Here is a 12832-nt window from a genome sequence, read left to right as displayed (position 1 = left end):
GAAAAATAATGTTTCATTAAGACCATGAAAATTCCCAAGATGAGGAAATTCCAGTATTTTATCAAAGAGCCTAAATGAAAGGGAAAAGGTGCCCTATCCACCTTACATAGAATCATCAGGACACATTATCTACAGGCAAACTGCGATAAGATAATTTTGTCCATGAACAGCAATGAATGAATATGAATGCCCAAAACACTGTTGCAAAGTTTCCTCTTTCAGTCATGTAGAGGCTCCATATTAGACAGAAGGGTAGAAATTGCACGCTACTGAGAATCCCTTAATAACCCATCAAGGGGACCACAGGACGCCTTTTCTGAACAACAATCAAAATCCGTGACTCGAATATATAAAACTATGTTCAGGTTAGTGGTGGCATGCTTCCTGACATTACCAGTAGTGAGGAGCCAGGTATGTGATGAAGGAGTGGTGCATTAGTCCTTGATCAGTAACTGAAAGTGGAGGGCGGAGTCACAGCAAGAAGTGTCTAGACTTGTACAGCTTTAAAGTAATTTCTGTTAGAAAGATGAAATGTCTTTGAAACAGATACGAGATGTTCAGACCTGTGTTGCTAATATATAATGCAGGTATATAATATATGATTATTATATATAATTTGCATAAATGATATTCACCTGTCATCCATTCAGATCTTGTTCACTGTCTCATCCCAAACTGTATAATGTATCATTTACACTCTGTATTCCTTGTCAGTGTCTCTTTGTCATATTTATACAAATCAATTTATCAAATCATCAGGCGTTTATACCACCATTATCAATAAAGGTGCATCTTGCATTCCTTCGTATATTTTATAATCATTTTATAATGGCTTTCTAATAATTAAACCTTCTTGACAGGTAACCATGATCAAATCGATGTATGGTGTTCTGCTCAGTTTGAGATCTAAGTAACCAGACCGCTATTGCATTGCTTTCTTATTGGTAGAGCCTTCACTACCATGAAAATCCGTTTGTCCATGTAATGCAGGCGCTTCATCCCAGGATTAGAGACTTACTGCCGGATGGCACATGTTGCGCAGGTCTGCACTGTCTCCACTGCACAATGCAGGGCTGCTATGGGTTAGAGTTTTGGGAGTTCAGTCGGCAACCCTGGCGAAAAGCAACAAGCGGTCCAGTCTTAAGTTTTTGTGCCAAGAAGAATTAAACATGCCTTCCTGCGATTCTGGACTTATTGGTGTTTTTCTCTACAACATATTACTTATTTAAGTGTTGAACCTGGCAAATGAGCAACGGATGGAGAACATGACCAGAGCTTCAGCGGAGAAACCAACATGAATAATCCTGTAAGAAGCACTACTCCAGGGATGGCTCCGTTCACCGCCATGCTCTCTCCTTCTCCAGTGAGAAAGACGTCAACATCCAGCCCTTTCAACTCGGCCACCCCTGGCCTGATGTCCTCCCCAAAGCTCTGGCAGAAACACTCGGTATCCCGACTGGCAGAGGAGTTCTTCTGGATCGGTGGAAGCATTGTCGCGACGCCCAAATGGAGACTGGGACAAATTGGTGAGTAGAAGTAAAGCTTCTGACAGAATGTAGCCGATCTCAACAGACACACCTGTACTAAGTGATCGAATTATTTTATACTCCACACAATTATTTTAGTTATTATTCTCCGTGAATGATTAATACCTCGTCTCATATTTAATCTGCCACACAAACAAAGTATAATGCAGATTTATTAGCATTTATCAGATAGAATAGACCTTGATTAGTTGAGAATAATCAATTCCTCCTATAAGTTGAGAAGGGAATCAGCCTTGTGTGGTTTTGTACAGTTTGTTGTCCTTGTTTGCTGGAGTGAACTTAGAGCATATGGACAGAAGACAATCCGCTGAGATTAGACCAAGGGAAGTGGACCGTGGGAACCACGTGACCCTGCACTCCAGCGTCCCTACGAGTTCAGACCAAAAATATTACGGACAGTTTACTTTCTGTTGCTGAAAAGCTCTGAACCAAAGCCAAAAATACATGACTTTGTGGTCGTCTGGTTTATAGGCAAGTGTGTTACCCACTAGGCTACTACCACCCAATGAGACACAACACCAGCTAACTGTAGAGATGCTAATAGGGTGTGTTTTATGCAACGTACAGACAATATACAGGCCAGACAAGACATATGGACTGATGATGGCACATTGGTAGCTGTTGTTTTCCTATTGTTCATGATTTGTGCCAATATGAAATTGTGGATTTCTAGATCTGGTAGCATTGTCTTTTCTTTGCGTGTGTGTTCATGTATTTCTTCATCTTTTTCACATGCACCAGTGGAGCGCTGCATGTGCACCATGCAAGGCGGAACTGAGATGATCAAACTGCGTGGTAAATCTAAAACTCTGCTGCGGTACTTCTACTTGGATGAGCACAGGTCCTGTATTAGGTGGCGGCCCTCCAGGAAACGAGAAAGAGCTAAAAGTCAGTGGATTACAGCTGAATTGTATAGAACTGAGTTCTTTTTCATGGAATAGAAACATTCAAAAAATTTTGCATTTGATGTGCTGAGCCAATTTCTTGCTTCATTTCACAGTTTCCATTGACTCCATCCATGAAGTGTGTGAGGGCAAGAAGACAGAGGCGTTTCAACACTTTGTGAATAGTAACCTGGACCCCAACTGCTGCTTCAGTATTTACCATGGCTACCGTGTGGAATCACTTGACTTGGTCACCTCAACGGCCGAGGAAGCGCGAACTTGGATTACAGGCCTTAAGTACTTGATGGCTGGCATCAGCGATGAGGACAGTCTGGCCAAAAGACAGCGCACACGTGATCAATATCCTTTGTCATGTTCCACAGGAGGGTGACGCGGGTGTTTTGGTTAATTTGGTCGTGCGGTTATAACTGAACATCTCTGCTTAGAAATCATTCCATAGTTTTTTTTGCCAAATTCGGAGTTGGTAGAAGCACATGAGGCAAAGAACCACATGATGCAATGGGTCACCGTAGACTCATCAGAACATTCCGAACATTCATGTAGATCAGGGGTGGGCAAACGTTTTAACTCAGGGGCCACGTTGACCATGTTGCCTATTGAGTTACCTTCAGCCTTTAACTGGTTGAGCTAAATTGTGTGGCCATGTACACTACCAGTCAAAAGTTTGGACGCACCTACTCATTTATGGGTCTTGGATTTTTTTTTTTATTTTAGAACAAAACTGAAGGCTCAGAACTACGAAATAACATACGGAGGCGTAATAAACAAAACGTGAAAAATTTGAGGTTCTCCAAAGTAGCTTTTGCTGTGGTGGCAGCATTTCATACTCCTGGCTTCTCTCCGTCACCTTAGACAACGGGGATGGTTTCCAACAGTCCTGAAAGTTTAAGGTGACACTTTCTTATCATTCAGTCACGTTAATGAGCCTCTCATGACAATAGTGAAGGTAAAAAAAAACTTCAACATAGTTCACTTTCTCTAAATAAATATGTTTCTTGCATTGGATTTTGAAATTGCTCCATCTTCGTCTCCATAACTGCCACAGAGTAGGTGTGTCCAAACGTTTGATTTTAGTTTAGATGGAACAATATCTGGTACAAGAGAGAACAATTTACTATTTCCACAGCTGAAGTATCTGTGTAGGACTGGGGTTGGGCTTCATCTATTCACCCTAATTAGCAAGTGAATGTATATGATCACAGCAATATGCTTAAAGAGCGGCCACCCGAGGAGCGGAACATCAGTTTTTTATTTTGAGATGAATTTCCTGAATTTTTCTTGCATGTGGCTGAAACAGACATTCTCAGAGGCAGACAAAAATGGTGATGGAAATCTCAGCATCAGTGAAGTTCTACAACTTCTTCACAAGCTCAATGTCAACCTGTCTAGACAGAAAGTTCAGGAAATGTTCACGGTATGTGCTTAAAATGAATAGATTTGTTAGCACCTACGTTAGTGATCAATATGAGATGTTTTGGGTCAAGGTTAGTCACTGTGCATGTATCCGTGTTGATCATCTCAGTGTAGGCTTCACTGTTGAGTAGAGGCGTGCTGGTTTAGAATAGGCCATCTGGCCCCCACTAGACAGATGGCCTTAAGCGTAATACGTTATCTGTTGACGCTGCTGTACTTCAGTAATCCTATGCAATGGTGGTGTTCGCTGCCTGCTGAAGCAGCCTCTTACGTGCCCTGCGCTGACTCAATTATTTCTTCAACAAAGTGTGAGTCAGATATTTCATAATCAACTGTTCTTATTTTCATTTCTTCTCACTCCGTCTGGTCCCGCGTCTTTCTTACGTTAATAGCAGGAAATCTATGCGAACATAGTGAAGTCAAGCCAAATTTGGAGTTATGTGCTCCCGTCTTTTTGTACCAGTTAATAATCAAGCTATGTAGCTAAACTTATGTCATTAAATATAGCAATTATGTGTTTCTGTCACAATGTACATTCGTGGAAATGATATCTACTGTAAAACCCCCCACAGGAAGCAGATACAGATGAAAATGAAGGTTCCTTAGCCTTCGATGAATTCTGCAGTTTCTACAAGATGATGTCCACTCGCAGAGACCTCTATTTAATCATGCTCAGCTACAGCAGTGAGAAAGACTACATGGATGTGAAGGACCTTCTGCGCTTTCTAGAAGTTGAACAGAAGGTTGGCAAGTCAATGCTGTTATACTGTTTTATGGACTGGTGGTTGTAATGTTTGCTGAACTGCTGCAGTTGTACATCATTCTTATAAAATTCTCTCTGAATTGTGTTTTTAGATGACTGGTGTTACCAAAGAACAGTGCCAGGAAATTATAAAACTGTTTGAGCCGAATCCTCAGAATGCAGCTCACATGGTTTTTGGAATTGATGGTAAGATTGATTGATTTTTGGTGACACAATGCCTTGATTCTCAAACTGGTGGTGCTCGTGCTCTCTCTAGAGATACACCAGGAGTCTCTGAGATGATTCTTATTCACAAACAAGATGAGTAGGATGCACTAATGCAAGTATATTTGTTGCCGATTTGCCTCTTTTTACCATCATAGCTGCTTTATTCACTATTGTCAGCATCAAAGGCTGCTCCATGAAATGCCTTCAACATGAGTGTGTTCAGCAAAAACCTTCAGGACGCCAAGAGTGTGAAATGCTGGCTGCCATCACAGCAAAAGCTCTATGATTTGGAGAGACTCAAATGTTTTTAGATTTTTGGTTTATTACATAACTTCACGTGTGTCATTTCATAGTCCTGTGTCATCGATTTTTGTTTTATAATGTAAAAAAATGCAAGACCCATAAATGAGTAGCTGCATCTTTTTGTCTGGTCGTGTATATTCACTTGCTGTGTGTTTGACTGCTTTAGTGGCAGTGGATGACCGTTAATAATGGATAGAATTCATATTAGGAATAAAATTGCCCTATGTTACCACTGAATCCTGTTTTCACTCACAGGGTTCACCAGCTACATGCGTAGTCCAGCGGGAGACGTGTTTAACCCGGCACACTATGAGGTGAACCAGGACATGACGCAGCCCCTCTGCAACTACTTCATCGCGTCCTCACACAACACCTACTTAACAGGGGACCAGCTGCTCTCTCAGTCCCGGGTGGACATGTACGCCTATGTACTAAAAGCTGGCTGTCGGTGCGTTGAAGGTCAGTGGCTCATTCACGGGTCCTCATTCACACCTCTAACCCACCAACCCATCCACCACTGTGCTCCTGACAACTGTCCCTGTAAATATATTTGTATAGATTTAATTGTCGGGTTTCTTTTAATCAGTATATTGTAACTGTGACGTTTTCTGTGAATGGCAGTATTGATGTGATAGCAAGTTGGTGTGTCACACCTTTTCCAGTGGACTGCTGGGATGGTCCAGATGGTGAGCCTATAGTCCACCATGGCTACACGCTTACCTCAAAAATCCTCTTCAGAGACATAGTTGAATCTATCAACAAATATGCCTTTGTCAAAAGCCAGTAGGTGTCTTTCCTTCTCAAAATAATCTCCTCTTCTGCAACACTTTGCCATTACATCCTTTCCATGAAAAAACTGCGTCTACTGTACTTCCAGATACCCTGTGATCCTGTCCATAGAGAACCACTGCACAGTGCCTCAGCAGAAGAAAATGGCTCAGTACCTTATTGAAGTGCTTCAGGACAAACTTGACCTGTCCACAGTCAATGCCAATGAGACAACACGACGCCTGCCTTGCCCCGAAGTTCTTAAAGGAAAAATTTTAGTTAAGGTACCGAAGGAAGAACATTGCTGATAGTATTGATTGTCCATTTAATTTATGATCATTAAAATGATCAATCTCATTCACAAATGTTTTTTTTTCCAGGGAAAGAAACTCCCTGCAAACATAGATGCAGATGCAGATGAGGGGGACGTGTCTGACGAGGACAGTGGTGAAGAGGATGAAGAAGATGAGGAGGAGCCAAAGCTAAATGGAGAGGTAAAAGCTGAGAAACCCCAGTTGCATGTTCAAGGATTGCATGTCTCTTTAGATGTCAAACATTTTGGCAAAAGTTTTACGCCAGATGCCCTTCCTAATGCAACCCTCCTCACCTACCTGGGCTTCAGCCAGGACAGCAAGAAACACAACTGGTAGCAGTTCTTTACCCAAGAGCTTGGAAGAAAATAGAAGTGGATGAATTAGAATCAACATTAATTATTGAGGACATTTATCTGACTTTATGTTCTTCTATGCAGGGGACAGGCGAAGTTACAGACACTGGTGAAGAATCCAAGGCCAGCAGGTTCCTCCGCAGATCCTTCATGGGCAGCTTTAAAAGAAAGGTTCATTTTTTATTTTAATTTTGTGAAAGCCCTTTACCAGTGGCAGAATTAAATCATTCTGAGGTGCTGTGGTACATCTCTGTAATCTTCTATATATATCACATTTTTATAGTTATAGTAGTATTAAATGTTTTAATAATATGTTCATAATGTGCATTACTATATACTGACATTGACATTCAAAAGGCATTCTTTCATATTCTTCAGAAGAAAAAGCGAGGAAAAGTGAAAAAGAAACCGATTCTGGAAGATTCAGACACAGATCCAGAGCCTTCAAAAATGGTTGCACGGAGACAGGATATCTATTATGGCAGGTATGAGATTAAAATTTTCATACATATGTGAGGATATGAGTTCTGATAACTGATTTGAAAATTGATATGCTTTCTTTTAGAAAGAGGAAGACTATGAGGCTCTCCAGAGCCCTGTCCGACCTCGTCAAGTACACAAAATCCGTCCACGTCCATGATATTGAAACTCAAGGTGTGAACTGAAATTCCCATTCATTCAGTACACAGGGCTGTGACCTTGGCGTGATGAGCCGACTCCTCATCAGTGGTTCTAATGACGCGTAAACGTGTGTGTTCTCTGGCTGCAGCGTACATGTGCAGCTGGCAAGTGTCCTCCCTGAACGAGACCATTACTAACCAGATCCTGCAGATGAAGCCTGCCCAGCTGGTGCGCTTTAACCAGCGCCAGCTCTTAAGGGTCTATCCCTCCAACTACCGCGTGGACTCCAGCAATTTCAACCCTCAGCCATTCTGGAACGCAGGATGCCACTTGGGTATGAACATTGACACAACACAAAAGATCATACGGTGCAGCTAATATAAATAATCCCTATAAGAGTTTATAAGAACACCTAGTCAGTTGGCTGGACTGAGAATTTTGGTTTGAGACATCCTGTCTCCCAGCACATTTGTGCACACTTATTTTCTCGCCTTTATCCCCATAACACTTACATTTAACATTTAAAGCATTTATCAGACGCCCTTATCCAGAGCGACTTACAATCAGTAGTTACAGGGACAGCTCCCCACGGAGCAACTTAGGGTTAAGTGTCTTGCTCAGGGACACAATGGTAGTAAATGGGATTCGAACCCAGGTCTTCTGGTTCATAGGCGAGTGTGTTACCCTCTAGGCTACTACCACCCAATACCCTTTATAGTTTGGGTATTGTTCTGTTTAATGAAACCGTGAAATGGAAACGTTTAGTTCTTTTTTTTTCAAATTAGTCCCAAACCACAGAATCTGGCAATTATATGGATTCAAAGTTTTTTTTCCTCAACCAGTCAATAGCATATTGTCCTTCCGGAGAAGAAGCATGTGAGAGAGTTGCATGACATTGTGAAACTTAATGAAAATAGAATAAATGGCATGAGGGGCAGAGAGCATGAACCAAACCATATACTCTGTGCAAGGTCTAACTTGAAGGTAAAAGTAAAGTGACGAGGTACATAGGGATGCGACACCGGAGAAAGGAAAGGATGGGAACTGTAAAGCAGCAAATTAGTGTCATGTGGAACACATAGGATGATAATGACAGCAAACAAGGCAAAACAGAGATATGATGCCACCTGATGGTGGCACCAGGCAATTACACAAATGTGAGTGACTGGATCTAGTTTTTTTTGCGTGAGCGTGATAGCCTGAGATTGATGCAACCCAGAAAGTTGCTGGTTCGAATCCCGATCCACCATGGTGCCACTGAGGTGCCACTGAGCAAAGCACCAGCCCCACACACTGCTCCACGGACGTCTGTCGTGGCTGCCCACTGCTCACCCAGGGTGATGGTTAAAAGCAGAGGACCCATTTCGTTGTGCCACCGTGTGCTGTGCTGCAGTGTATAACAATGACAATTACTTCAATCACTTTCACTTTCACTATCAGCAGCCTTCTCAAACAAACATAAATGTGAAGCCGCACGGTGTGTGTGAAGGCCCAACACTGCTGTAATCTGATTCACTTGTGAATCTTGCAATCAAGGCATGTGGAGAACAGATGCACCAAACATTGCTTCGTTGAAAGGAATTATATGTTACATGAAAGGCACATATATTTCACACATTAAATTAGTGAGCCAAGTGGGCCCCACTTACTACGATTGGGTCCATCAGTACTTAACTCTAGGCCACATAATTGGGTCCATCAGTACTTAACCCCTAGGCTGCTCAAAAAGGACACAACCACACTAGTACCACTGGAACGGGTACCACAGTCCAAATGTTAAACGTTAAGTGTTGGATCCTTAAAACAAACCCTGGATTCATTTCAGAATGTTGAGCTCTAAAGTAGGTTTAACTAACCCAAAGGGAGTATTACAAACTGAACAAGGAACCCAGACGGATCCAGCTGAGAGGGCACTAGAGCCAGTCGGCAGTCCTGTGTGCCAGTCAAACAACCAGAGCTACTTCATGCCCATTCCATCAACACCCGCCAAACCCTTCTCAGCAGCGAGAGCCTGAAGAGTCTGGGTTTATCAGCACTTAAGCCTGAGTGTCTCCAGGGGAAACTGTCCCTGTAAATACTGATTGTAAGACATTCTGGATAAGGGTGTCTGATAAATTCCGTAAATGTCCAAGGTCATGGGTTTAAATCCAGCTTTACATCTGCATACTGTCCCTGTGTTGGTGCAGGGATCTTCCAGCTTCTACAATTTCCTCCTCCCACCTATTATTGAGAGCTGTGAGTCCCTGCCCTCAACCAGTGTTAGGCTCAATAAATTCCATGACATTAATCATCCAAAGGGTCCTTAAAAAGCTCATCTAGTTTTAAATTTGGTTTATTTAAGGAACTCGTGGTGCAGCAGCAGTTAACCTTTTATTCTTTGTGTTCAGTGATTCACAATGTTGTGTTCATCATGTTTGCTGATCATGAAATAATTTCTGTAAGGGTTATTGTTGACTAATGATCCCTTTTTTCAGTTGCGCTCAATTATCAAACAGAAGACCGTATGCTGCAGCTGAACAGAGCCAAATTTGCCACCAATGGCAACTGTGGGTACCTTCTGAAACCCAAGTGTATGTGTAAAGGTGAGTAATGAATATAATATTTACATGAATATAACTGCTGTCTGAATGGGCGTGTTACCATGGTGGGCCTGAGTACTTACGACTCTTTTGTGACAATGACATTCAGGTGCCTTTAACCCAACGTTGGATGACCCGCTGTCAGGACACAAGAAGAAACAGCTGGTGCTGAAAATCATTAGTGGTCAGCAGCTGCCCAAGCCAAAAGATTCCATTTTAGGTGACAGGGGAGAGGTACACACAAATCTGAATTTTAATTCAAAAGATTCCTGACATAAAGTCCAGCACAATTCGGGATTCTAAAGAATTCTGATCTACATTCATACATTGCATTTACCGGATTAAATTTCTTTCCACAGATCATAGATCCTTTGGTTGAAGTGGAGATCGTTGGATTGCCTGCTGACTGTGACAAAAAACAGACCAGGGTGGTGTATGATAATGGTGAGTGTCTGAAAGATGCACCAGCCAATGCAAAAGTTATTCAGTATGCATAGGGGTTGGAATATTCATAATTTTGCCCAAAGTGCTGGATTTGTCCCAATCATCTCTCCCCAGCCATGAGATATGGTGAAACTGGAGCACCCCCTTGTGGTACACTGTAAAAAAAAAAAAGCTTTGTCATGTGTGCATATTGGATTTGTGTTTGTAACAGGTTTTAACCCGATGTGGGAAGAAACGCTGGTCTTTATGGTACACCTGCCACAGATTGCACTGGTGCGCTTTATGGTCTGGGATCATAATCCAATCGGGAGAGATTTTATTGGACAGCGCACCATAGCCTTCATGAGCATGTTACCAGGTAACTTACACTTCACTTGTTCCATCCCATTGACTAACCAGGCTCAGCTGATCCAACTGTTTAAGCTTGTTTAAAAATCTCTTCATAAGGTTACCGGCATGTTTATCTGGAGGGTATGGAGGAGGCTTCTGTCTTTGTTCATATTGCTGTGAGTGACATAAGTGGCAAGGCAAGTTCACTGTAAACTGCAAAAGCTAGATTATAGCTGATAGGTAGAGATCCATGTAGAAAGCTACTAATTATGCAATATAAATGAAATTTTATACAAGCGATTCTCAAATTCAAAATTGCGTCTGGACAGTGTCTTAAACCCTGTTCTGAATTTAAAAATGGGTTGAGTATATGTCAATTATATATGTATATGTCAATTACTTGTTGGCCAGAACATAAGATGCTATATAAAGAAAGGTTTTGTACCTATAAATATAAATTACTGGTACCTGCTACATTTTAGTCATACTAAACATGACAATATAATAATTAATAGTTGATGTAATTTGATTAATTATATAATTACATTTTAAATCTCAAGTAATAATCCATTTATTTGTAACTTCTAGAGCAAACACAATGCCGTGAAGCATCTTCTGCAAAAGGCCTCCAGTGCTCCCACCAAGGGCCTGTCCAAAGTCAAGAAAGTGTCCTCAGACACATCCCTCTGTAAGCCCCTCTCTGACGATGATGCCACTTCAGAGGGAAGCAGGGTCCTGTCAATCACCAGTGGCGTGCAGAGCGAGCCTCTTAAACGGGCACAGAGAGTCTGTTTCCAGGAGAAGAAGAGGGACATGAGGAGCTGCTTGTCTCCTACAAACAGTTCTGCTGGCCAAGACACCACTTTTGGTTACATCAACTTGGGGGCTGATAACAACATGAACAGCAAGAAGCGAGAGGTCCAGCTTCCGGAATGTAAGCCCAACTGGCCGCCACTGCAGAGTACATCGGCAGCAGCCCCCTGCTGGCCACCACAGCATAAAGAGGAACTTTCACTTTCTGTGAAAAAAAGACATCCAGCACTACCCAAAAAGGATGTGTTAGAATATGTAGAAGGATCTAGGCTGCTCAAACAGGACACAACCACACTAGTACCACTGGAACGGTTACCACAGTCCAAAGTTTATACGTTAAATGTTGGATCCTTAAAACAAACCCCACATCCCTATCAGACTGTTGAGATCCCAAAAGCAGGCTTAACAAACCCAAAGGGAGTATTACGAACTGAACAAGGAACCCAGACGGATCCAGCTGAGAGGGCACCAGGGCCAGTCGGCAGTCCTGTGTGCCAGTCAAACAACCAGAGCTACTTCATGCCCATTCCATCAACACCCGCCAAACCCAGGCGCAATATGATTAATCAAAGGGGCACCCAACCCTATTCCGATTCATCTGACAGAAGAAGCAAAAGTGTTCCCCGGAGGCATCCCCCATCTCCGGGGAGTCCCTTCCCCAGCACCAGAACTCACGTGAACTGGCAGAATCCTGTCTGTCAAAACGATGGCGGCTACGGAACAAATCCTGGTCACCTTCCCAACAGCGAGAGCAGCAATGACAGCCTGGAGAGTCTCGACCTGGAGAGCCTCCCGTCGCGGGTGCCCGTTCATCGACATCAAGACACGGGCACCCTACAGAGGGAAATGAACGCCCTGTTCGAGCAGAAAATCCGGGAGATCAGGTGCAAATCACCATTGTTTTTCAGCGGTAAGTTCTGTGTTGCTCTAAAGGATTATGGTGATGTTTGTGCATTCGAATTAGAAATGAGAATAGAATTTCTTGTCATATTTCAAAAAGTAAACCTTCAGCTATATTTATTAGTGTTTTATGTTGATGATTACTGCTGCCAGTTTATGAAAATAAAACATCCAGCATCTCATATGAATAGAATATTACCTGTGACTGTCAACACGCGGTTTGTGACTGAAGAGTTAAAGGTTAAAGTGAAGTGATTGTCACATGTGATACACAGCAGCACAGCACACGGTGCACACAGTGAAATTTGTCCTCTGCATTTAACCCATCACCCCGGGGAGCAGTGTGTGGGGACGGTGCTTTGCTCAGTGGCACCTCAGTGGCACCTTGACAGATCGGGATTCCAACTGGCAACCTTCTGATTACGGGGCTGCTTCCTTAACCGCTAGGCCACCAGTGCCCCTAGTCACCTAGTTTGCCTTTGTAAATTAAATAATGAAAACAATTGGTCATCTTCTCACTATCCTCCATTTTAGATAATTGCTTTTTCTGACATTTAGGTGGTGTTGACGTT

General features: G+C 42.5%; 1 protein-coding gene across 1 annotated transcript in view; it reads left to right on the top strand.

Moving 5' to 3' along the window:
* Positions 1-1016: 1016 nt before the first annotated feature.
* The window catches only part of plch2b (phospholipase C, eta 2b), a 12498-nt gene continuing 682 nt past the window's right edge, over positions 1017-12832 (top strand). The window contains exons 1-20 of the mRNA XM_028999204.1: positions 1017-1526; positions 2289-2435; positions 2548-2791; positions 3737-3866; positions 4438-4608; positions 4721-4814; positions 5394-5597; positions 5801-5921; positions 6016-6190; positions 6287-6400; positions 6658-6744; positions 6952-7058; positions 7139-7227; positions 7343-7528; positions 9669-9776; positions 9883-10007; positions 10133-10217; positions 10429-10575; positions 10665-10744; positions 11136-12270. Of these exons, the coding sequence (XP_028855037.1) occupies positions 1295-1526; positions 2289-2435; positions 2548-2791; positions 3737-3866; positions 4438-4608; positions 4721-4814; positions 5394-5597; positions 5801-5921; positions 6016-6190; positions 6287-6400; positions 6658-6744; positions 6952-7058; positions 7139-7227; positions 7343-7528; positions 9669-9776; positions 9883-10007; positions 10133-10217; positions 10429-10575; positions 10665-10744; positions 11136-12270 (3781 nt within the window). The 5' untranslated portion in view covers positions 1017-1294. The remainder of the gene's footprint in view (positions 1527-2288; positions 2436-2547; positions 2792-3736; positions 3867-4437; positions 4609-4720; positions 4815-5393; positions 5598-5800; positions 5922-6015; positions 6191-6286; positions 6401-6657; positions 6745-6951; positions 7059-7138; positions 7228-7342; positions 7529-9668; positions 9777-9882; positions 10008-10132; positions 10218-10428; positions 10576-10664; positions 10745-11135; positions 12271-12832) is intronic.

The sequence above is a fragment of the Denticeps clupeoides genome, chromosome 12 (assembly GCF_900700375.1).
Source record: "Denticeps clupeoides chromosome 12, fDenClu1.1, whole genome shotgun sequence".
NCBI lineage: Eukaryota > Metazoa > Chordata > Actinopteri > Clupeiformes > Denticipitidae > Denticeps > Denticeps clupeoides.
The sequence above is the reverse complement of the archived record's forward strand: the minus strand, read 5'-3'. Positions and strand labels throughout refer to the sequence as shown.